The sequence below is a fragment of the Microcaecilia unicolor genome, chromosome 9 (genome assembly GCF_901765095.1).
Source record: "Microcaecilia unicolor chromosome 9, aMicUni1.1, whole genome shotgun sequence".
NCBI classification, from domain to species: domain Eukaryota; kingdom Metazoa; phylum Chordata; class Amphibia; order Gymnophiona; family Siphonopidae; genus Microcaecilia; species Microcaecilia unicolor.
Genome location: NC_044039.1, coordinates 195886646 through 195914194, shown reverse-complemented (window position 1 = coordinate 195914194; position 27549 = coordinate 195886646). Strand labels below are relative to the sequence as shown.

Here is a 27549-nt window from a genome sequence, read left to right as displayed (position 1 = left end):
ATGCAGCAGTGGCGTAGCCACAGGTGGGCCAGGGCCCACCCACTTAGGGCTCAGGCCCACCCAACAGTAGTACACGTTTAGCGGGAGCCGGTGGGGATCCCAAGCTCTGTCAGCTGAAGACTTCCCCCTGATGGTAACAAAAATGCTGCTTTCCACGAGACTAGTACCTGCGAATGCTCAGTTTTCAGCACATGCCTGCTGCAGATTGCCAAGGTGGAGCGAAGCATTTGCCCACCAGCTATTTTTTTGGTGGTGGTGAGGGGGGTGGGGAGAACACTTGGTGCCCACCCACTTCTTGCCTAGGCCCACCCAAAATCTGCTGTCTGGCTAGGCACCAGCGGTAGTTCCACCCCAGTGTGTGGCATTTCCAGTGCTAGCGGAAATATTTTAAAAAATATTTCTACAGGGTGTTTCCCGGTGGTGATTGGGCAGCGCCGCATTCTACCCAGTTACAGCCAGATTAGCATGGGAGCCCTTACCGCCACCTCAGTAAGGGGTCTGAAAAGGGTACGGGGAGAAAGGGGCTGGGGCTGAAACTCGGGACTGGTGTGAGAAAAGGGCTGGGGCTGAAACTAGGAGCTAGGACTGGTAGGATCATGGCTGGCACTGGGGGCTGAAAGGGGGGGGGGCAGGTGGGAGAAGTGGAATGGGGCTGGAACTAGAGGCTGGTGGGATAATGGGGCTGGAACTGGGGGAGGGCTGAAAAGAGGGGGCAGAGAGAGAGAGAGAAAGAGGACAGATCCTGGATGGAAGGGAGAGAGAGGAAGGGCGGACCCTGGATTCATGGGAGAGGGAGGATAGATGGTGAATGGAAGGGGCAGAGAGAGAGAGGGTAAGCCCTGGATGGAAGGGAGAGAAAGGGCAGATGGTAGATAGATGGTGGATAGTGGAGGAGTGGCCTAGTGGTTAGGGTGGTGGACTTTGGTCCTGGGGAACTTAGGAACTGAGCTCGATTCCCACTTCAGGACAGGCAGCTCCTTGTGACTCTGGGCAAGTCACTTAACCCTCCATTGCCCCTTGTAAGCCGCATTGAGCCTGCCATGAGTGGGAAAGCGCGGGGTACAAATGTAACAAAATAAATAAACACATTCACAATATCAGGACCTATACAATAAAAACCGCATAATATCAAAATATCTTAGTCACTATCAGGAGAAATGTCAGAAGATCAGGCTTTGCCCATCATCAAACACTTTTACAAAATAGAAAGTTTTCAAAAGCTTCTTAAACTGTTGATTATTAGAACAGAGTTTTAAATACCCGGTAAGATGATTCCACAGATTCACCCCAGCAATTGAAGACGTTTCTGATCGATGGCATAAGAGAACAGAAGAGTAGCCATACTGGGTCAGACCAATGGTCCATCTAGCCCAGCATCCTGTTTTCCAAAGAGTACCGGGCATGTAGTTACACAAAGTTATTTTATCGACTCAGAGCTTGTTGTGGTTTATACATAATCAGGGAATTCATGAAATATTGCGGAATTATGCCATTTATACGTTGATGAATCAAAATCAATATTTTGTACTGCACACGAAACTTTTCTGGCAACCAATGCAGACATTTCAGAGTAGGAGTAATATTCTCAGATCTCTTCATTCTCATAAGTAACTGAGCTGCCGCATTCTGCACAATTTGCAGAGCCTACCTGCTAGGATTTTTTTTATTTATTTATGACTTGATATGTAGCCTTAACTGTCGAGCAGAACAAAGCGAATTTCATTCATTATTTTATAAAGGAGATTTTTGAGCTCAGGTGTAGTGCAGACCAGGTGCGTAGCCAGACCTCAATATTGGGAGGGGCCTGAGCCCAAAGTGGGAGGAGGCACATTTTGCTCCGCCCCCTGCCACAACACCCCACATACCTGTGCTTGCAGGAGTTCGAAAGGCCCACAAGCAGAAGCCTTCCTCCAGCGCTGTTTGCAGCTGTGGCACCTGCCCTGCTTCCCCCTACAGCAGTGGCGTTCCTAGGATGGCTGACACCCGGGGCGAATCGCCGATGCGCTCCCCCCCCCCCGGGTGCAGCGTGACCCCCCCACCTCGGGTGAAAGGACACCCCCTTCCCCGGGTGCAATTTTACCTGCTGGGGGGGTGCCGCGCGCCTGTCGGCTTAGCTCGTTCCCTGCTCCCTCTGCCCCGGAACAGGAAGTAACCTGTTCCGGGGCAGAGGGAGCAGGGAACAAGTGGAGCCAACAGGCGCGCGGCACCCCCCCAGCGGCGTGCACCCGGGGCAGACTGCCCCCACCGCCCCCCCTTGGTACGCCACTGCCCTACAGTGTGCATGCTCAATTTCATTAAAACCGAGCGTGTGTGTGTGTGTGGAAGGGGGAGCAGGGCAGGCAGTATGGCAGTGAACAGCGCTGGAAGATGTCTTCTGCTGGTAGTACTTGGGGACCCCCACCAGCCAACTAGCAGACCTTGGGGGCCCAAATCCAAATTGAGGGGGGCCCAGGCCCCCAAGGCCCCCCATGACTACACCACTGGTGAAGACAGATCCTGCCACCTCATCTTTGCTCACGTCTGCTATTGTGCTCCATTCCTGATATGTATTCTTCCTGCTATTGTACCCCGGATCCTCTCCTAGTGGGATCATTCCAAAATTGTGTTTGGGATTCTGTTGACACCACTTGCACTCATTTGATTTTTGACGCAAGAAGAAGGCTTATACGTGTCAGTATGAAAATGTCATTTCAAACCACATAGGTTTCCTGTCATTTAAATGTCAGTGCGATACTCAGCAACCGCAGTATAAATTAGCGGAACACTGAGCTAGGTATTTTGTTCTTTGAAACTTTTAATGGGCTGTTAGTGTGAGAGTTTATAAAAAGCAGTGGCTAGTAAACAGTTCTACATATATTTATACATATATGCATAAGGAAAGGTGTGTGTGTGTATATATATATATATATCTCTTATGCCAGTGGCTTCAGAAGGTCAGACTGGAACCACTGTTCACCTCTGTGTTCTTCTCCACTTCTCTAGCCCATGCGTGCTTTACATCCTGTACATAATAGAAACATTACAAACCTTTCCTATTAACACAATATTTTAAAATGCACTGCTGTGTTGAAAACTGGAAACAGTTCAGTTTGGATTTCAGAGTAACTTCAGGCTACGTTTAGCTAACGCGTTCCAAAATAGTTGTGCTTGAAGTATGAATTGCAGGTATTTGTTTATTGCACAATTCTCAAATTTAAAAAAAAATGTATATATCTTGCATTAATTAATGACGCACTACTTCAAACATTTTGCTGTCCAAAAATGCACTATTCACTGATCTACATGCATACCCTACACTTTGAAAGTGAAGGGACGGCTATAGAAATATTCAGCAATTGGAGGAAGGATGTGGAACAGCTTATAAAATTGTTAACAACTCTACAAAGTTATACTCAATCCCTCATCTTCTTCCCTCCATCCTTTACCATTTCCCTCCCATTCTCCTTCCCTTTCACCTATCATATCCTTGTCTACCTTCCCTATTCTAGTTCATTACGTTCTTTTCACATGTCCTTTGTAATGCCTTTCATAATGTAAGTAGTTATGATCATCACAATTTATAATACTGTTCCTACATTTCCTTGTTTTTACTGTATTCTTTACCATGTAAGATGCTTTCTTTTACTATGTACGCCGCACTGGACCTGCTGTATGTGGGAAAGAGCGGGGTACCACTGCCAACTCTAGGCTCCGCCCTTTCTGCCTTGCCTCACCCCATGCTTGGAACAAACTCCCTGAGCCCATACGCCAGGCCCCCTCCCTACCCATCTTCAAATCATTGCTCAAAGCCCACCTCTTCAATGTCGCCTTCGGCACCTAATCACAACACCTCTACTCAGGAAATCTAGACTACCCCAACTTGACATTTCATCCTTTAGATTGTAAGCTCTTCTGAGCAGGGACGGTCCTTATTTGTTAATTTGTACAGCGCTGCGTAACCCTAGTAGCGCTCTAGAAATGTTAAGTAGTAGTAGTAGTATTACATAGAGCAGTGATTTAACCAGAGCTGAGATTGTGATGTCATAATGCCTCATTCCACCAATGCCTAAGAGCCAACCTCATCAGTGATGTCACAATGGCTTGATTGTCCTATATTTGTCTCACTCTTATCTATTAGATTGTAAGCTCTTTGAGCAGGGACTGTCTCTCTTTGTTAAATTGTACAGCGCTGCGTAACCCTAGTAGCGCTCTAGAAATGTTAAGTAGTAGTAGTAGGGTACAAATGTAATAAATACATCATAATAATAATAATACATGTATCTGTGTGTGTCTTAGGTGGGGGAGGGCAGAGGTGCTTTGAAAGGTGTGTGGTACCTAAACATTCCGTTGGTTTAGAAAGAATAATAGAGTGAAGCTAAAAGTGTGATAAAATATGAAACTATTAGATGTCATTGTCAGCAGATTTCAAAAGGATGACTTTTACAGTTTAAGCACAGGGTGCATCTGTCTCACGGCAATAGGTATTTATTGGCAGTAATCATAGCAACCATTAAGAAAGCTATATTATTATTTATTTGGATTTTGCTCATACCTTTTTCAGTAGTAGCTCGTGGTGAGTTACATTCAGGTACACTGGGTATTTTTCTGTCCGTGGAGGGCTCACAATTTAATTTTGTACCTGAGGCAATTTGGAGGGTTAAGTGACTTGCCCAAGGTCACAAAGAGCAGCAGTGAGATTTGAACTGGCCACCTTGGCATGTCAAGACTGGTGCTGTAACCACTAGGCTGCTTAATATGGTTCAATCAATAGGTTTCACAATAGAATTTAAAACAAAGAAAATGAAATACACATATGAACCACTGAAAAACCAGCACTGGAGGATAGAGGAAGAGTGAGTAGTGGGGAAGGCATGTGGAGCATGTGTCTGTGTTTATCTATGTGCCTTCATATATCTGTCTATCTGACCAGTTTGAAAGAAGCAGTTCCCTGGGTTTCAGCCTATCAGAGTTTCTATGCTATAGAAGCTAGAACTGACTCTCACATGGAAATCCACTGAGCCATTTATTTGGAGAACTTATTTCTCTGGAATATCCAGTCCTGTCTGGCCCACTTTCAAATTTGATGTGTCTTTTCAATGTTTTTTTTTTTCCTCCACCCCAAATTCAGTTCTGTTCAGTGTGACTATCTTCTGTGGATCTCTAAGGACCATCACTATAGTAAACTGTTTGGCATCATCAAGATACTGCCTCGATCAGGCTGTCCCTCCAACGACAGTAGCCATGGGTTAAGGAAACTTTTGAGGAAGGTCACACAGTTGAGCTCATTTTCAAAGCACTTAGCCTTCCAAAGTTCCATAGAAGTCCTAAAGTTACTTTTTAATAATTATAGAGGTCTCTGGCTGAGACTGGACAAAACGTTGACTTTCAACAGTTTCAAGGCTACTCCGTAAGCATGGCTTGCATGTGGAGGAGAAAGAAGAAAGCCACTGCTTATTAAAGCTATATAATATGCCTCCTAACATTTGCAAAGAAAGTTACAGGACACTGCATGCACCTGGGAAAAGGTTTTGTGATCTTTTGAGACTGTAACTTTTTGGTCTTAATTCTAAGTGGTCTGTGTGTTAGAAAACAAGTTCAACACATTGCCCTGCTAACACCATCCCTACAGCAAAGCATGGTGGTGGCAGCATTATGGAGTCATGAGGCTTTGCTACAGTCAGAACAGGGAGACCTATGAAGACTGAAAGAAAGATGGATGATGTAAAGCACAGGCAGATCCTAGAGAAAGATATGCTCCAATCTGCCACAGATCTGGGACCAGAGAGAAATTCACCTTTCGGCAAGACAATGAACCTAACTAAGCACAAAGCAAAAGCAACGAGTGGTTCAACGAGAAGAAGGTGACTGTCCTTGAGTGGCCCAATCAAAGTCCAGACCTGAATCTAATAGAAAGGCTGAAAGGATGCTTCTCAGCCAACTTGAAAGAGGTTAAACTATCCTGCACCACTCAGTGTTGTTAGACACTCACTCTAAGCAACTCCTAGCTGTTATTGCTGCAAAACGGGCTTCCACCACGTATTGCATCAAGGGGTCTGAAGACTGATGCAGTCAAGACTTTTTCATTTCTTATGCTTACTTGCTTTTTGGTCTTTCATGTCGAATGTGTAGAGTATGCTGTGTATGTCAGTGAAGGAAATTCCTACTTTAATTCATGTTGAATTGTTTTTTTGTTTGTTTTTTTTTTGCAAGCAGAATATATAAAATGTACAAGAGTATCAAGTCTTCTACAAGGCACGGTAGTAAATGGTGGCAGGGTTTCTGTATTATGCCCAATCCAAAAAAACGGACTGCCTGGGATGAAATATGCTTTGAAGCCTCCCAAAATTAAACAACTTGCTGTGAAATAGCCTTTTCTGATCATTTAGATTACAGACCGGTCTATAATTTTGGGGATCAGTTTTATCTAAAGTTGATTTCTTTAATAATGGCCTAATCATTGCACGTGATTCCTGAACGTAAGAAGTTTGTCCTGTGACCATTAGAATGGTGGTTGTTCCCTTTGTAGAATTGTGTCACTTGCTGTTAAATGATTGTAGAAGAGATGCATCTTTTTTTAATGAATTAGACACTTTATAACATATGTTCAAGAAGTCTGGATATCAGTTTGTGCCCCTGATGCAGGTGTAAACTGAAATGTGGCTGCATCAGTTTTTTAACACATGAATTTCAGGATATGACCAGGCTTTGAGATTAGCAACTGGTTTTGTCTTTTCAAACTAGGCTGCTCCAGTCCTGGTCCATGAAGACCAGCCAACTTATCCAGGTCTGGATTAACATGTCTCTAAATAAATGAAGATATAAATAACTAATCCATAACTATAAGAGAATGTATGTTTTTTACTCTCTGGATATTATAGTGTTTTAGGTTAGTGCCAAACATCCATCAAAAAATAGTTCGGCAATTTCATTTGACCTTTTTCACTGCACAGTCCTGAAGAACTGCAATTCTACTTTTGATTTATGTTAAAATGAGGGTTCTCTAAAATAATGACAGTGTTTGCTAGTTCCATAAATGGAACGTGCACATGCATGGAAAGAAAAGGAGACATTTGCATGTTTGTTTTTCTACGAGTCCCAGCTTCCCCCGCAGTGGTGAGGTCACATTCCCTTTATGCCTCGAAAGTTTCCAAGAAGCTATCAACAGGAAGACCAAGCGACACATTGGTGAGTATAGAAGGAATTGGAATCTTAATGACCAACAAGTGGCACGGTGTCCTTTTCATCTACACGTTCACATATTCAGAATGCATTTGAATAAAATCAAAATTGAAAACAGCATTTAACAAAATCAACATTAATAATAATCTTCATCAATATCTATCACCCTACTCTTTGCACCCTACTCTTTCTAGAAAAAAATGGAACCAAGTGTCTTAGCAAATCATAGTGCTGTATTACTGAACACCGGGGATCCGCACCTAAATTACAAACCAGGATTTACACCGGGTTTCAGTTGGTGTAAATCCTCGCACCCTTGCTTTGGGGCTGAACTCACTGCTAACTCCAGACTCCATTCTTTTTATCTTGCTGCACCATATGCCTTGAATAGATTTCCTGAGTCGGTATGTCAAGCTCCATCGCTGGCCATCTTCAAATCTAACCTAAAAGCCCACTTTTTTGATGCTGCTTTTAACTCCTAACCCTTATTCACTTGTTCAGAACCCTTATTTTATCATCCTCACTTTAATATTCCCTTATCTCTTATTTGTCCTGTTTGTCTGTCCTAATTAGATTGTAAGCTCTGTCGAGCAGGGACTGTCTCTTCATGTTCAAGTGTACAGCGCTGCGTACGTCTAGTAGCGCTATAGTAATGATAAGTAGTAGTAGTAGTAGTATGTGCTGTTCTTTAAACAGTGCCCAACTCGGAGTGCCGTTTATAGAACAGCGCTCCACACGGATTTTTTTGGTGCCGAATTCTGAGTGCCATTTACTGAGAGTCTAGTCCTTTTGTGTGTATTTTATAAAATGCACACTGACACGTACTTAACTTTTTCAGTGAAGAGTATCACAGTAACCAAACATGCCAACCAACCCCTCAATTACATTTAGAGAGACGATGGATCCTCAGAAGGTGGGCTAGTTAACATTCCAATTAACCAATCACCTAATTCCTCATTGGTCCATCAAATGTTTAAATTTAAAGTATTTCTCAAAAATAATTTCAAAAGCGCACTTAGCTGTCACAAAATCAAAGCATATGACGGACCAATGAGGAATTAGGTGTTTGGCTAATTGGAATGTTAACTAGCCCACCTTCTGAGGATCCATCCTTTCTCTAAAGTAATTGAGGAGTTGGTTGGTGTGTTTTATTTTATAAAATGTACATGTACATGTGTAGAGTACACACTCACATTTACACCTTCCTTGGAGCAGGTGTAAATTGTGCACCACTGGAGGTCTTCGTAGGCGTCTATTTTCAAAAGGGACACAATCACATCCTTTTTAAAATAGTTGCTTTTTCGGACACTTCACATAGGCGTCCTGTTATGAAATTACTCAGGGGTCCTTTTTACAAAGCTGCGGTAAAAGGGAGCCTGCGCTAGCATCAGTGCGTGTTTTTGACCCCCGCTGAGGCTCCCTTTTACCGCAGCGGGTGAAAGTTGTCTTTTATTCTCAAAAAGAAATGGCCATGTGGTAAGTGAACCACTGGCCAAGCGGCCATTTTGCTGGGGAGCCCTTACCTCCACCCACTGAGCCTGGTGGTAAGGGTTCCTGTAACCTGGGGGTAACCAGGCAGCGTGCGGTGCTGCCCAATTACTGCTGGCGCACGCTGGGGGTGGAAACTATTGCCGGGCTCCTGTGGTAGCCCATCAGTAGTTCCGGGTTGGCATGTGTGAACCCTTTAGTAAAATGGCCTCTCAGTGTGCCTACCCTCTTTAAGAAGAAGAATCTGTATAAGTGTAAAGACATCTTGCTAAACCACAAATTGTCAGTGCTAATGAGCTACAGATGTTCCCTAACAATGCGGATGATGAAGATGGCTTCTATGAGTCATTGGTTGCAAAGAGCAGCTGTGTGTTGACGCGGTTGTTACAATAGGTGACGGTGAGGCTGCCACTGAGTTGAGCAGTGCACCAGGCTTAGGTGGAGCGTTCGCTTTATCTGGCAAGACTGACTAACACTGCCTTTGAAAGGCAGTAATTTACTTGCATGTTTTTGTTGCAAGAAGATTAACTTTTGAAAAAGGAATTAAAAGATTATTACATCATTTCCCAGCCAGAAACAGGCAAAACTCTTATCTCTGGCTTTTGTCTCCTGCAAGATTTCCCATTTTTAACTGTTTTTTTTTTACTGCATATGAATAAAACACTGTATAAAGAAAGACAGACTGATTGCACAGGTCGTTATTCCAACCAGCTGGATTGTTGGAAATGATTTATGGGCATCTGGGTGATGAGAGAGAGGAAAATAAAAAGGACCATAGAGAGCATGATGGTTGGGCTGGCACTGGTGTGTGAATTCAAAAATCTGAGTAATCATGTAATGAATGTGGAACAAGAAAACTGAGAAATTCTCTGCAAGCGTTTAGAACAGACTGCATCTATGAACACAACTAATGGCTGAAAATAGAAACCAATCAGTTTATGGACCAGCTAAATTTTAGCCCTGATAAAACGTGTCCCTCTGGTAATGCACAACACCAAGGGGGTCTTTCACTAAGCCGCGGTAGCGCTTTTTTTAGCTCTTGCTAGAAATCATCTGGTGATAAACGCTGAGATGCTCATAGGAATATAATGGGCGTCTCGGCGTTTATCGCCAGCTGATTTCTACCGCTAGCTGAAAACGCTACCATGGTTTAGTAGAAGACCCCCAAAATGTACATAAGTAATGCCACCCTGGGAAAAGACCAAGGGTCCATCGAGCCCAGCATTCTGTCCACGACAGCGGCCAATCCAGGCCAAGGGCACCTGATGAGCTTCCCAAACGTACAAACATTCTATACATGTTATTCCCAGAATTGTGGATTTTTCCCAAGTCCATTTAGTAGCGGTTTATGGACTTGTCCTTTAGGAAACCGTCTAACCCCCTTTTAAACTCTGCTAAGCTAACCGCCGTCACCACGTTCTCCGGCAACAAATTCCAGAGTTTAATTATGCGTTGGGTGAAGAAAATTTTTCTCCAATTTGTTCTAAATTTACTACACTGTAGTTTCATCGCATGCCACCTAGTCCTAGTATTTTTGGAAAGCGTGAACAGACGCTTCACATCCACCTGTTCCACTCCACTCATTATTTTATATGCCTATATTATGTCTCCCCTCAGCCGTCTCGTCTCCAAACTGTGTTGTGAGCATATTTAGATGGACTATAACGAGGATTTCAATAAGTCCCAAAAAAGTCAGCAAAGAGAGTCCACAGCCCAAAACAAACCAGCAAATGAATTTTGTCAGCAATTAAGGACAGAAGCTGTGGAATTAATCTAGAACTGCCTGTCATTATGCTTCCTCTGTACTGCAGGTACTTCCATTAACGGCTTGTAATTTAGTATTTGTGATTTAAGAATTCTTCGGCTGATGTCAAACCAAGGTTGCCAGCTGTTTCCAGTTTCCTGTTACTCAGATCGTGACTAGCCATGTTACAGCATAATTATGAAGCTACAGTGAAAATTTGTTTCCATTTTTTCAAGACTTTAGGTAATAAGTAGAACTAAAACAAAACAGAGAAAAGAAAATAAGGACTAAATACATTTTTTGATTAGCTTTCGAAGGTGACCCTTCTTCAGATCAGATCAGTGGACTAACATGGCTACCACACCACTTGATTTTAAGACTTTAGCAAAAGCCATTTTCTTTTCCAATGGCCTGGATTGATTTTAGTGACCAGTGGCGTCAGGTCACATATATTAATTAAATACTGAGATCAGAGAGTCATGCTTCTATGCTTATATTGACAAGACCAGAATGTTATGACTGATTTGCATGGGTCCAATAGAACCTAGTGTGCTTAATTCCATCGTAAGCGTAATTTTCTTTAGCTTTTATGCAGGATCAGTGTCCAATATATACCGGTAAAAATTTAAAATACCCGCATCTGAAGCTCTTCTTTTTGTGCTGTTTGGTTTTGGCTTAATAAAGATTTGCGACCATCTCTGGGAAAAAGTGATTAAAGTCTCAGATCCAAAGTGTGGAGAACGGCCAGTTTTTCATGTCATAGGTCCATAAGCAGTCTGAAAGAGTTACATGTTTGAGCTTGTGTAAATTTTTTTATTTTTTTCACATAAAAGGATGGCGTTTAGGCTGTTGTATTACAAATTGTTTGCTCTAACAGAATTCATTAAAACCTTTTTTTTTGTTGTTGTTTCTGGTGACTTTAGTCACCTTTCCCCAGAGAGAGTCACATTTTACAAAAAAAGATTTTTCAAGGAAGTACTGGATAACTGTCTTTGTCTTTCTGACTTCAAGCAGTGTCCTGGAGTTGGTCTTCCTTGGGACCGTTAGATCATGGAGGACAAGGCCATAGTGAAGAGATTGAGAGCCCCTTTTACCAAGCTGCAGCAAAAGGGGCCTGCGCTGGCATCAGCTCGTGTTTTTCACAAGTGCCGATGCCCCCTTTTACCACAGCGGGTAAAAAGGAAGTTTCTCTTTCCTGCATGAAATGGCCATGCGGCAAGTAAATCACTTGCCATGTAGCCTTTTCGGGGGGGGGGGGGGGGGAGCCTTTACCTCCACCCATTGAGGTGGCGGTGAGGGCTCCCATGCTAACCGTTCAATGCGCGGCACTGCCCAATTACCACCATGTACACCGGATATGACGGTGCACTAGGGGTGGGAAGTATCACCGGGCTGCTGCAGTAGCCTGGTGGTACTTCCTGTTTAGCGAGCGGTAAGCCTGCATTGGGCTTACCGCCGCTTAGTAAAAGGAGCCCTGAATGAATTCTTTGCTTCAGTCTTTACGGAAGAAAATGTAAGAGATCTACCTATACCACAAATGGTTTTCAAGGGTGACGATGCAAATGAACTGAAAGAAATCTCAGTGAACTTGGAAGAGGTACTGAGCCAAATCGACAAATTAAAGAGTAGTAAATCATCTGGACTGGATGGCATGCACCCTAGGGTACTGGAAGAACTCAAACATAAAATTGCTAATCTGCTGTTAGTGATCTGTAACCTGTCATTAAAATCATCCATAGTACCTGAAGATTGGAGGGAGGCCAATATAACGCCAATGTTGCAAGGGTGATCTGGGAAATTACAGACTGGTAAGCCTGACTTCAGTGCTGGGCAAAATAGTGGAAACTATTATAAAGAATAAAATTATGAAACACATAGACAAACATGGTTTAATGAGATTGAGGCAAAAATCTTGCCTCACCAATTTGCTTAATTTCTTTGTGAATAAACACATCGATAAAGATGAGCTGGTTGATGTGGAGGGGCATAATCGAACGGGGCGCCCAAGTTTTCCTGAAGACGTCCTCGCAGCACGTCTCTGCGAAGGGGCGGGGAAACCCGTATTATCAAAACAAGATGGGCGTCCATCTTTCGTTTCGATAATACGGTCGGGGACGCCCAAATCTCAACATTTAGCTTCACCTTAGAGATGGTCATCCTTAGATATGGTCGTCCCCGATTTTTGGTGATAATGGAAACCGAGGACGCCCATCTCAGAAACAATCAAATCCAAGCCCTTTGGTCATGGAAGGAGCCAGCATTTGTAGTGCACTGGTCCCCCTCACATGCCAGGACACCAGCCGGGCACCCTAGGGGGCACTACAGTGAACTTCAGAAAAAGCTCCCAGGTGCATAGCTCCCTTACCTTGTGTGCTGAGCCCCCAACCCCTCCCCAAACCCACTCCCCACAACTGTACACTACTACCACAGCCCTTAGGGATGAAGGGGAGCACCTAGATGTGGGTACAGTGGGTTTGTGGTGGGTTTTGGAGGGCTCACATTTACCACCACAAGTGTAACAGGTAGGGGGAGGATAGGCCTGGGTCTGCCTCATGAAGTGCACTGCAGAATCCACTAAAACTGCTCCAGGGACCTGCATACTGCTGTCAAGGAGCTGGGTATGATATTTGAGGCTGGCATAGAGGCTAGAAAAAATATTTAAACATTTTTTTTATGGTGGGAGGGGGTTAGTGACCACTTGGGGAGTAAGGAGAGGTCATCCCCGATTCCCTCTGGTCATTTAGGGCACATTTTTGAGGCTTGGTCATAAGAAAAAAAAGGACCAAGTCGTTCAAGTGTTCATCAGGGACGCCCTTCTTTTTTTCCATTATCAGCCGAGGACACCCATGTGTTAAGCATGCCCCATTCCCGCCTTCGCTATGCTTCTGACACGCCCCTGTGAACTTTGGTCGTCCCCGCAACGGAAAGCAGTTGAGGACGCCCAAAATCGGCTTTCGATTATGCTGATTTGGGCAACCCTAAGAGAAGGACGCCCATCTTCCAATTTGTGTCGGAGTAGATAAGGTGTGGGGAGGAAGACTTTGTCGACGGCGATAATAATAATTGGGATCAATGTTCTGATTTTGATAGAGTCTCTTTAATATTTTCAAAGCACTTAGCCTTCCAAAGTTCCATAGAAACCTATGGAACTTTGGAAGGCTTTGAAAATATGCCTAATAAATTATAGTGGTGAAGGGTGATGAATAGGTCTGGGGTTGGGTGGGTGGAGGTTATAGTGTATGATATGGGTGCATCATATTATCCTTTTTCCTCCTCAAGGTACAATTTTCAAAATAAGAATGTCTTGAGTTGTTTTCAGAAGTTTGTTTAGGTGTTCAGAATTCTGAGGTTTTTGGGTGCTTTGGTATAAAAGCAAAGTCACTGTGTATGCCGATGTGTAAATTAATTATAGTCACTCAGCATCAGGAAATCTGCAAAGGTTGTGATCTAGCCTTCTAATAATGTGTTTAGACAGCTAAATGGCTATGAAAATTTAGCCCTAAAAACAGAAAATAATATTGAGAATACCATCCCCAGAGGCACTTTTTCTTTTATTATCTGTTATAGATTTATTCATGTCATAGCAAAACTTGGCCTATTAGCGAAACAAATGCTTTACTTTTGATGGATATATGACTTTTCTTCTTGCAGTGAACAAAGTATATGCCAAGCCCGGGCTTCAGTTATGATCTACGATGATACCAGTAAAAAATGGGTACCAATCAAACCTGGACAGCAGGGATTCAGCCGAATCAACATTTACCACAACACTGCCAACAACACCTTCAGAGTAGTTGGGGTTAAGCTACAAGACCAACAAGTGAGTAACCCCTGTGATCACACAGATTTTTTTGTATTAATGCACAAATGATATTTAGGGTAAGCTGCTGTATTTACGTCGGGGCTGCATTTCCAAAAGCATGAAGTCGTGTGTTGACATTATGCGTCAGGGAGTGGGGGGGAGGACGGGGGAAGTTCAGTAGCCCACATTATTGCAGACTATGCTGCTTGTATATACTATCTAAACCACTTTGAATGTAGTTACGAAAACCACAGAAAGGTGTTATATCAAGTCCCATTTCCCTTTCTGTATTTGAGATTCTACATGGAACCTGTTGCTACTATTTGAGATTCTACATTCTCTGGGCAACTCACTTAACCCTCCATTGCCCCAGGTGCAAATAAGTACCTGTATATACCATGTAATCTGCTTTGAATGTAGTTGCAAAACTCACAGAAAGGCGGTATATCAAGTCCCATTAACAAGTTTCCATGCACAATCTCCATGTAGAACCCCAAAGAATAGCAAGATTCCAGAATCCCAAAGAGATTCTACATGGAATGTTGCTACTATTTGAGATTCTAGACAGAATGTTGCTAATAGAGGAGTAGCCTAGTGGTTAGTGCAGTGGACTTTGATCCTGCGGAACTGAGTTTAAGTCCCACTGTGGTTTTTGTGACTCTGGTCAAGTCACTTAACCCTCCATTGCCCCAGGTGCAAATAAATACCTGTATATACCATGTAAACTGCTTTGAATGTAGTTGCAAAACCCACAGAAAGGCAGTATATCAAGTCCCATTCCCTTTCCCTATTATATCAATAGCTTATTAAAATTATTTCTCAATTAACGTCACCACAAATAAAATGAAAGTGTTTTTACTTGTCTCACAGTGCAGTGAGTGAAGTTAAGAATCTGAGAACTTTACACATTTACACATATACACTTTATTTGTGGTGACATTAATTGAGAAATAATTTTAATAAGCTATTGATATAATAGAGTGTACCCTATGCTTTAGTATTATAAGTTGCAATATTGCATGGGATTTTCATTTTTTTATACTCCTTATTTTGGATTTTTTTTTTACCATTTTCCTCATTTTATCATTCTCCTTTTTGAAAGTTAAATGCTAACGTATTGGATTTCCTGTTTGTACTTACCCCAGTTATTAAATCAAGTCTGATCATGTTATGATCAGTGTTGTCAAGTGGCCCCCAGCACGGTTACTTCACGTACCAGATCATGCGCTCCACTAAGGACTAGATCTAGAATTGCTCTCCCTCTTCATTCCTGAACCAGCTGCTCCATAAAGATGTCCTTGATTTCATCTAGGAATTTTACCTCCCTAGTATTACATTTATTCAGTCAGTCAATATATGAGTAATTGGCATCAGTAAAACAAACAAACCATAGCTTGGTGAGTAGATTGTCTCAGTCCCTTGTGGTAAACTAACTAAAAGAAAAAAGTGGAGAAAAAAGACCTCAGAAACACAATGCTCTTATTTTCCTTCCTGCAAAATCTGCCTCGGGTTAGAGCAGGTTTGTCCAACCTACGGCCCGTGGGCCAGAACCCGGCCCGCCAAATGATTCTTCCTGGCCTAGCTTCTGGTTGTGTTTGCACTGTGAGAAGAGGATGTGCAGCTCTACTGAGAAATTTCAGTCAGAGCTGTTAGTATTAATATATCCAATTGCTGACCTAACTTGAATTATTTTCTAGGCAAAGCAGCTACTATGACTGTTAAAATCAGACGAGTCCGCTTATATTTTGACCTGGTTCTATGAGCTGTTCAATTCTTAGCAATCAACTGTGCATTCCTTTTCTTGCATTGCATTTTTGTTTCTGTTTATGCTGCTTCAGTACACTTTTTAAGATGTGTTTTTAGATCGTATTCAAGTTTATATCTGCTATGATGTTATTGTATTGTTTTTTTGTTATCAGCTTGCTTTTGAGTCTGGTGGTTTTATGATTTCTTAGGCAATCCATTTAGGATTGAAGATTTATGGAGTAGCGTAATGGTTAGAACAGAAGTCCAAACCCCAGGGAAGCCAGGGTTCATACGTACCTCACTGCTGCTCCTTGTGGTCTTGGGCAAGTCCCTTAACCCTTCATTACCTCAGTTGCAATCTTAGATTATAAGCCCTCGGGGGACAGGAAAATATCTAGGGGCTCATTTTCAAAGCACATGAATGTCTCAAAATGACAAAAAAAACCCCCATCCATTTGCCCAAAACATCCACATTGCGATTTTGGAACAGCAAAATTTGGATGTCTAACACTGCAGTTTGTCCAAACACCAAGAAGGTGTGCTGTGGGCAAGTCTAGGGAGGGCCCAAAATTAGGACGTCCAACAGCGATAATTGAACAGGAAGAAACATCCAAGTCTAAAAAGGAAGTTTTTATTTAGACCTGTTTCAGTCACCTCCAGGGTACAAAAAGGTGCTCTGATTGAGCAGCTAACCACTGAATGGGGATTAAGTCATGACCCTGTCATGAATCCGCCAGTGGTTGCTGTCCCCCTCCCTCTCCCCTGAAAGTGAAACCAAAAGGAATACCAGTCTCTGACAGCATCAGTTATTATGGGCAAAGCAGAAAGCAGGTCTGAGGCGTGGCCTAGTGGACAGTAAACCAGGGGACCCAGGCAGGGGCTGGGCCTCCCCACCGCCCCCCGAGGTCGCCGTCGCCACTCCCCCCTCCACCCCCCCCCTGAGGTTGCCGCCGTTCCCCCCCTCCAACCGCCCCCCCCCCCCCCCCCGTCTGTCAGGCCACCTGCATTGAAATCATAGCGCCTCTCACCTTCATGTGAAAGCGCTGCAGGCAGCAGGGCAGCAGATCACCTCCCTGCGGCCCTCCTTCCCTCCTTGTGTCCCGCCCTCGCGGAAGTTACATCAGACGAGGGCGGGACACAGGGAGGGAAGGAGGCCCGAAGGGAGGCAATCTGCTGCCCTGCTGCCTGCAGCGCTTTCACACGGAGGTGAGAGGTGCTGTGATTTCAATGCAGGAGGGCCCGGCCCAGTGGCAGACGGTTGACAACGGAGGGCGGGTGGGACTGCTGCGCTGGCCCTGGGAATTTTGTCCCCCCTGCCCCCCCCCCCCTCAGCGGCTATGGACTCAGGTTCAATTCCCACTTCAGCTCTCTTTTTTTTCCCTTTAAATTGTGTTCCATCCAGAAACAGACATATATCTACTGTACCTAAATATTTATGATACAGAAGCCTGAAGGCACCTGAGGAGGTTACAGTATTTCCCTGTTCCTGGAGGGCTCAGAATTTAAAAAAGAGTTGTAGGGACATGAATCTGGGTGCCCTGGTTTACAGTCCATTTCACTAACCACTAGGCTGCCCTTCTGCTCTGCGGGGGTATCTGTATGACCATTTCTGTTAAAATGCTGCCAGACAGACATCTCTGTCCCTGGATTTTTGTCGTTCATAATTTGGACGTTTCAGTTTGTAAACTGGCTGTTCATTTTGGACATTCTCATGTATTTTTCTGAACAGGAAACCCCGACGTATTTCCTCGTTTAAAATTGACTGTGAGCTGGACAGGGGGGGGGGGGGGGGGGTTGACGTTATGAGCAGGACGTCCCAATTCCGACTTGGCCTTTCTTTCGAAAATGCTTCTCCTAGTGTACCTGAATGTAATTCTCCTTGAACTGCTGAGAAATGTGTGAGCTAAATCCAAATAAATAGTTTAGGATTTGGAAGGACAGAGCAGTTCATGTTACTTCTTGTTAGATTCAGAATGTACAAAGGACACATTTTTGTTTTATAGCATGTATGTGTAACCCTTGGTTAGGTATGAGCATCAGGTGGGACACACAGACATAGTTTTTCTTTGACTGTTTTGGGGCAGAGCTTGGATTAGACGGCAGGCACAATCCACACACTCAGTCCATTCAGCTAAATGTGCTTCAGGCTGTGAAGATATTTACTTTAAGGGTGGTGAATTTGAAGGGGGAGACAAAATGTCCAACAACTATTTACAATCCCATGTATATTTCAGTAAAGTTACTCAAATTAGAACTAAACAGTTACAAATCCGTAATAATCTTTCTCTTATATCTCCTTCACCATTTGCAGTTCCAAGGTAAAACTGTTATGCAAGTATTTTTCCAATTGAGGATAATCAGAAGATTACGAGACCTTCTTAGCTCTTCCGATTTTAGATTGGTTATTCAAAGTGTAGTTATGCCATGCTTTGATTTCTGCAATGGCTTATTTACAAATAGCTGAAAACATGGCAGCAAGAATTGTCTTTGGTTTTTCACGATTTTGCCATATAACACCTGTACTGAAAAGCACTTCATTGACTCCCTTTAGAACAAAGAATAACATTTTAAATTTTATTACTGGGGTTCAAGGTATTTAAATAACTAGGGGCCCTGTTTACTAAGACGCACTAGAGGCGTGGTAGTGTTTTTAGCTAACACTAGAGACGTCCAGAGCAATATATTTACTTATTTATTGCACTTGTATCCCGCATTTTCCCACATATTTGCAGGCTCAATGTGGCTTACATTGCTCCGTCATGGTATCATCATGACTGAATAAACATATACAATTAGTATTTACATAGTAAACAAAGGAAATACAGTGTATAAAAGTAGCATGTATAGAGAGAACATTTATGGAATAGCAGATGAGACAGTGCTTTACTAAAGTTCAAATGATGGATCATTATGTTATGTTCTGTTAAAGAGGTGAGTCTTCAAGGATTTCCAAAAGTTGATTAGGTCATGTATTTTTTTCATGGCAGTTGGCAGTGCATTCCACAGCTGCGTGCCTATATAAGAAAAACGGGATGCATGTGTCAGTTTATATTTTAGTCTTTTGCAGCTTGGGAAGTGGAGATTTAGGAGTGTGCGAGATAATTTTTTGGAGTTCCTGAGTGGTAGATCTATGAGGTCTGACATATAGATCATATGTATATGGACATCTCTAGTATTTAGTGTGTGCTAATTTTAGTGCGCGCTAAAAACACTAGCACGCCTTAGTAAACAGGGCCCTTAGTTTCTCCTGTTATTGCTAAAACATTGCAAAGGGGTCCTTTTACTAAGGTGTGCTGAAAAATGGCCTGCAGTGGTGTAGACGCGTGTATTGGATGCACGCAGGTCCATATTTCAGCACACCTGCAAAAAAGTCCTTTTTTGGGGGGGTAGGGGGGTGGGGACCGAAAATGGACGTGTGGCAAAATAAAAATTGGCACGCGTCCATTTTGGGCCTGAGACATTACCCTGCCACCTACTGAGTTAGTGGTAAAGTCTCGCGTGTTAACTGGGCGGTTATCATCAGCGCGCGTACACCGCCGATGACCGCCCAGTTAGCACTGCCTGCCGGAAATTTTCTGGCATGCATAGTGGATGCAAGTAATAAATGAAATTACTGCCCGGACCATACTGTAGCTGGGCGGTAGTTCCAAATTGGCACATGTTGGGCGTAAGTAGGCGCCTACGTGGCTACGTATAAGGGCCTCAAAGTTATCAACTACTACTACTACTACTTAACATTTCTAGAGTGCTACTAGGGTTACGCAGCGCTGTACAGTTTAACAAAGAGAGACAGTCCCTGCTCAAAGAGCTTACAATCTAATAGACAAGTGAACGGTTGGTCCAATAGGGGCAGTCTGGATTCACTGAACGGTAAGGGTTAGGTGCCGAACGCAGCATTGAAGAGGTGGGCTTTAAGCAAAGACTTGAAGACGGGCAGGGAGGGGGCTTGGCGTAAGGGCTCAGGAAGGTTGTTCCAAGCATAGGGTGAGGCGAGGCAGAATGAGCGGAGCCTGGAGTTGGCGGTGGTGGAGAAGGGTACTGAGAGGAGGGATTTATCCTGTGAACAGAGGTTACGGGCGGGAACGTAAGGGGAGATGAGGGTAGAAAGATAGTGAGGGGCAGCAGACTGAGTGCCTTTGTAGGTAATAAGGAGAAGCTTGAATTGAATGCGGTATCTGATCGGAAGCCAGTGAAGTGACCTGAGGAGAGGGGTGATATGAGTATATCGGTTCTGGCGGAATTTGAGACGTGCAGCAGAGTTCTGAACAGATTGAAGGGGGGATAGATGGCTAACCTACTAGGACACTTAGGTCATCCAGTCTGTTGGGAATACCATCTTTTAAAGTTATTAAACTTGAAGAGTATCGGTCCTCAGCATCTAAAGTCATTGGCCCAAAAGTTTGGAATGGATTGCTATTGTCAATGACAGCACTGCAAAACTATGCAGCGTTCAAACGAAGCTTGAAAACACTTTTGTTTCAACAGGCCTTTGGAAGTTAGTTTATTGAGTTCATGGAATGAGTACAATAATATAACTACTGAAAGGTTTGAGCAAAATTCAAATAAATACATAAACATCAGCATAACACTTTGAATAGGAATATTTCTGAGAAGGAGCAATATATTTATTGTTAAGTGAGAATACTTTATGTTTGTTAGTTTTTTATTGTGTTGTGGTATTATGTATTGTCGTTTGTTTTTGATGATATTTTACTATGTATGATGGTTTGTTTGCTGGGAAGCCCTACCGAGGCTAGAGGCAAGGACTGGAGACCAGTGGCTTAACTACGTGGGGCCATGGGGGCCTGGGCCCCTCAAATTTCCTGGGGCCCCTAGTTTTGCTGGTGGGGTCCCCAGCCTCCGCCAGCTGAAGCCTTGTCCAGTGCCGGTCTCTGGTGCCGGCGCCGCATTGCCTGCCCTGCTCTCTTTTCCCCCTCACATCCTGCACGCTCCTTTTAATAAAATTGAGCATGCTCAGTTTCACTTAAAGGAGTGTGCAGGACATGAAGAGGAAGAAAGAACAGGGCAGCCAACACGGCAGCGCTGGAGACTGGCACTGGAGAAGGCCTCAGCTGGTGGGGGTTGGGGACCCACGCCAGTCAAGGCACTTTGCTGCAGCAGTGGGTGGGGAGCGGCAAGGCAGCAGTGGGGGCAAGGCGGCGGCAGGGCGGCAGACTAAAATGTGTTCTCCCCCCCCACCTCAGGCTCTGGCCCCCTCCCACCACGAGGTCTGGCTACATCCCTGCTGGAGACACACTTATGTGAGAAGAGGTGGTTCATTTCTGCTTCAAGTCAGAAAACTGCAGGTGTAAATTTACTCAGCTGCTTTTTCTGTACAGACCTTAGACTTGCATACAATGGTAGTACAGTAACATAGTCAAGGAGGGCAGATATAAGCCAGTTTGTTCATTCCATTTGCCCTTATATGGCAGATTGATCCTGCCCGGAGCACATTCTGATGATAGCTGCTGGAGGCAGTAGTGAGTGAGTATCGCTCTTGCCTCATTTAAGGTATAGCATCTGGTAGAGCTTGGGCAAGGGGTTTCTGGTGTGTGTGTGTGGGGGGGGGGGGGGGCACTAGACCAAAGACTTTTTTTTTTATTTAGTTGGGTTGGGGGTCAGAGGTCAAAGGATGAGTGAGAAGGAGGGGTGCCACTAGACACCAAGGATATATTTGGGGGGTCGGGATGGGAGGGGACCATCATGTCAGGGGGGTGTCACTAGACAGTAGGGATATTTATGGGGTGCCGGGACATAAGGGGGGCCCGGTCATGTCAGGAGGGGGGGGTGCTGCTAGACACCAGGGTTATTTTGGGGGGGGGGGGTTGGGATGGAGAGACCATGAGACCATTGCAGAAAGCAATCCAGGGCAGGAAGTTTGAGTTGGAGGGAGAGAGGGGGGTGCCGCTCCTCTTAACCAACCCTTCCATGCTGCCTTGGACTTGGTAAAAAGATTCCCAAGGTAAACACATGAGAAAAACTTTTTTTTGTTGTTTGCTTGACTGAGTTACCATGCATTTTAATGCAGTCTGTGGTAATAGTTTCTACACAAGTTAACACCCACGCTGAAACCATTTCTGCATTGCTTGGCCAGTAAAACCCATGATAAAAGCAAGTTAAACCCTCAGTAATGCTTTCTGCATGGGCCCCAGAATACTGTAAATTACGTACGTCCCTGCTCCATTTAGATACCTACACTTGCACCTGCTGTAGGACTGATGTAACTGCGGGCACCTAAATGTTACATTAGTATTCTAGAATGGAATCTGAGCACCTAGGTTCCATTCTAGAATGGGGCATCCAAGGAGGTTAGATAAAACAGGAGGTGGGGTGAGCCTATCTAGCCCATTATATGGGCTGAAGCCAGTAGGCAGATCTTGCTGGCAATAGGCAGAGCTTGCTGACACACTGGTTCACCCAAAACAATAACAAACGCTATTGAAAACAATAGTAAAAAGATTATTAAAAATAAGGGACTGCCCAGTGGCGATCCTTGGTCGGCTGCCACCCGGGGTGGATCGCCACTGCGCACCCCCCGCCACCAGGTGCAGCACGACGCCCCCCCCCCCCCCCCGGGTGCATTCTTGCCTGCTGCTCGCAGCTGTCGGTTCCGTTGCTTCCCTGCTCCCTCTGCCCCGGAACAGGAAGTAACCTGTTCCGGGGAAGAGGGAGCAGGTAACCAGCAGAGCCGACAGCCGCTAGGTTGCTGTCTGCACCCCTCCAGCAGCGTGCACCCAGGGCAGACCACCCCCACTGCCCCGCCCTTGGTACGCCACTGGGACCGCCTATACATGGTCCATCTGTAAAAAAATCTAAGGGGCCCTTTTACAACGCGGCAGTAAACCCAACACTGGCTTACCGCTCGCTAAACAAGGAAGTACCTCTAGACTACTGCAGCAGCCCAGTGGTAGTTAGTACATAAGTACATAAGTACATAAGTAGTGCCATACTGGGAAAGACCAAAGGTCCATCTAGCCCAGCATCCTGTCACCGACAGTGGCCAATCCAGGTCAAGGGCACCTGGCACGCTCCCCAAACGTAAAAACATTCCAGACAAGTTATACCTAAAAATGCGGAATTTTTCCAAGTCCATTTAATAGCGGTCTATGGACTTGTCCTTTAGGAATCTATCTAACCCCTTTTTAAACTCCGTCAAGCTAACCGCCCGTACCACGTTCTCCGGCAACGAATTCCAGAGTCTAATTACACGTTGGGTGAAGAAAAATTTTCTCCGATTCGTTTTAAATTTACCACACTGTAGCTTCAACTCATGCCCTCTAGTCCTAGTATTTTTGGATAGTGTGAACAGTCGCTTCACATCCACCCGATCCATTCCACTCATTATTTTATACACTTCTATCATATCTCCCCTCAGCCGTCTCTTCTCCAAGCTGAAAAGCCCTAGCCTTCTCAGCCTCTCTTCATAGGAAAGTCGTCCCATCCCCACTATCATTTTCGTCGCCCTTCGCTGTACCTTTTCCAATTCTACTATATCTTTTTTGAGATACGGAGACCAGTACTGAACACAATACTCCAGGTGCGGTCGCACCATGGAGCGATACAACGGCATTATAACATCCGCACACCTGGACTCCATACCCTTCCTAATAACACCCAACATTCTATTCGCTTTCCTAGCCGCAGCAGCACACTGAGCAGAAGGTTTCAGCGTATCATCGACGATGACACCCAGATCCCTTTCTTGATCCGTAACTCCTAACGCGGAACCTTGCAAGACGTAGCTATAATTCGGGTTCCTCTTACCCACATGCATCACTTTGCACCCCCAGCGTGCCGTGACATCTGGCGCTACAAAAATATATTTATTTTTGTAGCACTGGTGTGTACCCGGCAGTAATCAGTGACTACTTACTGCTGGGTTAGTGCAGATGCCCCTACCACCACCTCAATGTGTGGCAGTAAGGGCTCCCCCCCCCCCCCCCCGAATTGGCCGTGCTGCAAGTGCTTCACTTTCCGCACGGCCATTTCTTTAAAAAAAAAGAAAGAACCACCTTTTACCCATTGCGGTGAAAGGGGGCCTCAGTGCACGTCAAAAACATGCGCCAACACCAGGCAGACCCCATTAAGCCACAGCTTGGTAAAAGGGGCCCGGAAGCTGTTCTAGTTAGATAGGCAGTGCCTTTAAAGGTGGAGGACAACAGAATTTGTTTTATTTATTTATTTGACAGCTTTTTAATTTATTTGAAAGCTTCCTATATCTAGCTATAAATATCATGAAAAAAAATTGAATATCACTAAAACAGCTTAAAAATTATTGTAGCTGGTAGAAACAACAGTTGTAAACTCTCTATTTTGTGCTCATTACAGTAGTCTGTGGCCAAATGTCAGTGAGGATATCCTGTTTCTTGGTGGGTTCATCTTAACTGTTGTAATCTGCCTTGAGAAGCCTGGTGTTATAAAGATGGAATATATTGAAATTAAATGGAAGTAAAATTTAACTCTCCTTTTATTGGAGCACATGGGAATCACATCTTCACCTCATCTCATTTGTAGAAGTTTACATTTTAGGTGCACATATCGATTATTCTGTTTTGAGCATGTTTCAAGGACAAGTGGTTTTATAAGTCAAAATAATAGAAATAAATATTTGGTTTCTTGCAGATCTCTCATTTGTTTAAACATAATTAAATGGGCTATAAGGCCCTAATGTAGTCCATTGATTTTCTTATATTTTGTTCTTGTGATGACTTATACTGTGCCAAAACTGAAAACTCTTATCTCTTCTATCTGGTTGATAATAAAAGGAGCACATTGTGAACACTATCCACCCTAAAAAGTTGTTTTGTGGGAGGAGTTTATTCACTCATCGACACCTTTGGGTCGTAGCTCATTGTTAAATAAATTGCGATTATAAAGTAGTGGCAAAGGCAATATACGTGGTTAGGTTGGGATAAGGGGACTACTGGGGGAGTGGGGGGGAGTCGGGGGGGGGGGGGGTACAGCAGGGATATCATCTACACTTGGCTGGTTCCAGAGAACCTGAAGAGACCCGGTCTTCTGATTGGTGGATCAGGCTTCATCTAGGCCTAGTTCCATTTTGGGGGGGGGAGGGAGTGGGAGATTGGTTTGGGGGTGGGGAATGGGTTTTCTTTCTATATTAGTAAGGAAATGATGATGATCTTGTTTTTGTTAAGAAACTTTTCTCATATCTGCATTGGGTACTGCTGTTATTTTGAACATTTGGACTATATTCTTGTATTGTTTATTCTATATGGTCATCAATAAAAATTGTTTCAAATACAAAAAATGGTGACTCCCCACTGGCTGAACTCTTTATAGAAATAGCACCTTAGTGTATAAATGCCAATCATTGGTGCTCATCATATGCGTAAGCTATACTAGTAGTGCCAGATTAGAGAATTGCCTTTATATTCAGCTGTGCTGAGTACACATTACATTAATCATTTATATCCCACACATACCTCGTAAAGTTCAGTGTAGCTAACAAGACAAAGGGGATGTAGCGCCTTTCTGTGGTTACAATCAAAGCAGTTGGTGTTCCCAACTTACTGGTCCTCTGCATCCTTCTTACCTGCACAATCTCTAGGAGAGGAAAGGCATGGCTCCTCCCTTGTTCTTTGATTTTATACTTCTCTCCAAAAGCTCATAATCAAATCCTATTGGATAAGACACTGTGAATGTATCTCCTGCTGTTACACTTTGATTGGCACCTGTTTTCTGGAGCAGGGGCCAGAATGTTCTGTGTACAACTGCAATGACAGCATTTTTGGCAACCTGCTACACATACAATGCAGTCAATACTGCCATTGATATATGATGTTCAGCAGGTCTAAATTAATCATATGGATTGGGATAGCGGCTGTATATTGCTGCTGTTCAGATAATTTTATTGCTCTGCCTTCCGTCCATTCCTTCACTATATAGATCATGTTGGGCCAGTGTCACTCTGCCACCCACCCAAAGGTGTGGGCCAAGTGTCCATGTCATCGTTCACCTGAAAGTGTTGGCTGAGTATCCGTATCGCCGTCTACCCAAAAGTGTGGACCGAGTGTCAGTGAATTCAAAACAGAAACAATAATCTAAAGCCAAGGTGAGTCCCTGGTTCCTTGGGAAAAGTTAAAAAACAAAGGGTAATCAGTATCCATGAAATCAAAAACTAAAAGCCATAATCCAAAGCCAAGGTAGGTCCACACTTCCTTGACAAAAAGTCCAAAAGAAAGGAAGCAATCCAAAAACAATGGCAATAATTGAAAGCAAAGATCCCCCTCTCACGTTCTACCAACAGATAACCCACAATCCTTCTCCAGTAAGGACCCTCACCATCAGAAACGAAAGAACACTATCTCCAACACTTAAATCTCAGCAGCCCTGAGTTCTTGCAATGAGTCCCTCTTTCTGGACAGGGTGAGTTGGGCTACCTAGCAATCTATCCCCTATGGACCCCTACAAGAACCTGCGGGAAGGAATATTCCTTCCCCCCCTTGTGCCCAGCAAGGTTTTTCTTCCTTAGCACAATCATATCAGCAAGGGATATCCAAAGTCTAACTTGCTTATTTAAATATTATGCAAATGAAGACCCTACCTTAGTTACTGGATGCTTGCTACTCACTTCCAGTTCTGAGGGAATTCCAAAACCAATCCCAGAAGAGTTAGTCCCCTCCTCATCACCTCCCACAGATCTTACCCTGACTAGCTACTGCCTCCCACACAGGGGGTCCAAGTTCTTTATCTTAACTGTAATGGTAATTTGCAGGACTAACTCCAGATCTAGGTGATTAACTTATAACAGCTCTTGTGTTGGAGTTTTCCTCACCTGTGAGGGTGTACATTCTGTTATAGCCACCTGGAAATGGAGATGGAGAATTATCAACATAGGGTACATTTAGACATGTTATTTTATTATTAACACCAGTTATTAGTAACCAGGTCTTATTGCATTAAATGTATTTATTTATCACCTTTTTAAGGAATTCACTCAAGGTGGTGTACAGCAAGAATAAGTCAAATATAAGTAATATACAATTACAGCAAAAAATATTCAAACAACAGTACAAAATATAGCATAGTATGCTACATTACAATGTCAACACAATATGCAATAAAACATTTTCATAGACAGCCTAGAAGAATATAAGCAAAGATGGAACATATAGATAGATAACTTAGATAGATAGAGTAAGAAAATAAGGGGATTAATTTAAAGAAAATTGCAAATGAGGTCAGAAAGGTGCTTGAGTATTACCTTAGCTCAAAGTAATAGTAAAATAGCATATCTTAACAGTAGCCGACATTGATAACTTCCCCCTTTAGTATGAAAAGTTTCAGTCTGGTAAATGGAGCCGATATTGTGATGTCATAATGCCTCATTCCACCATTGCCTAAGAGCCAACCTCATCAGTGATGTCACAATGGCTTGATTGTCTCTATACCTGCCTCACTTTTATTACATATAGTAGTGATTTTGATTTCTAGAGGCATTTCTTTTTTTCTTTTTTTTTAATTAAGGAGGGAAGTTGGTAAAATGTATCTTAACAGTAGCCCACATTGATAACTAGGCCCCATAGAGTCTCAAAATCTGTAGATAGCAGAGTTACACCTTCATTGGCTGCTGGTGAACACATAGCTCTGG

General features: G+C 43.7%; 1 protein-coding gene across 2 annotated transcripts in view; it reads left to right on the top strand.

The window, feature by feature from the left end:
- EVL (Enah/Vasp-like) overlaps positions 1–27549 on the top strand; it is a 226589-nt gene that overhangs the window by 89841 nt on the left and 109199 nt on the right. For both annotated transcript variants that reach the window (XM_030214620.1, XM_030214621.1), the window contains exon 2: positions 14042–14210. In XM_030214620.1, coding sequence (XP_030070480.1) covers positions 14042–14210 — 169 coding nt within the window. The remainder of the gene's footprint in view (positions 1–14041; positions 14211–27549) is intronic.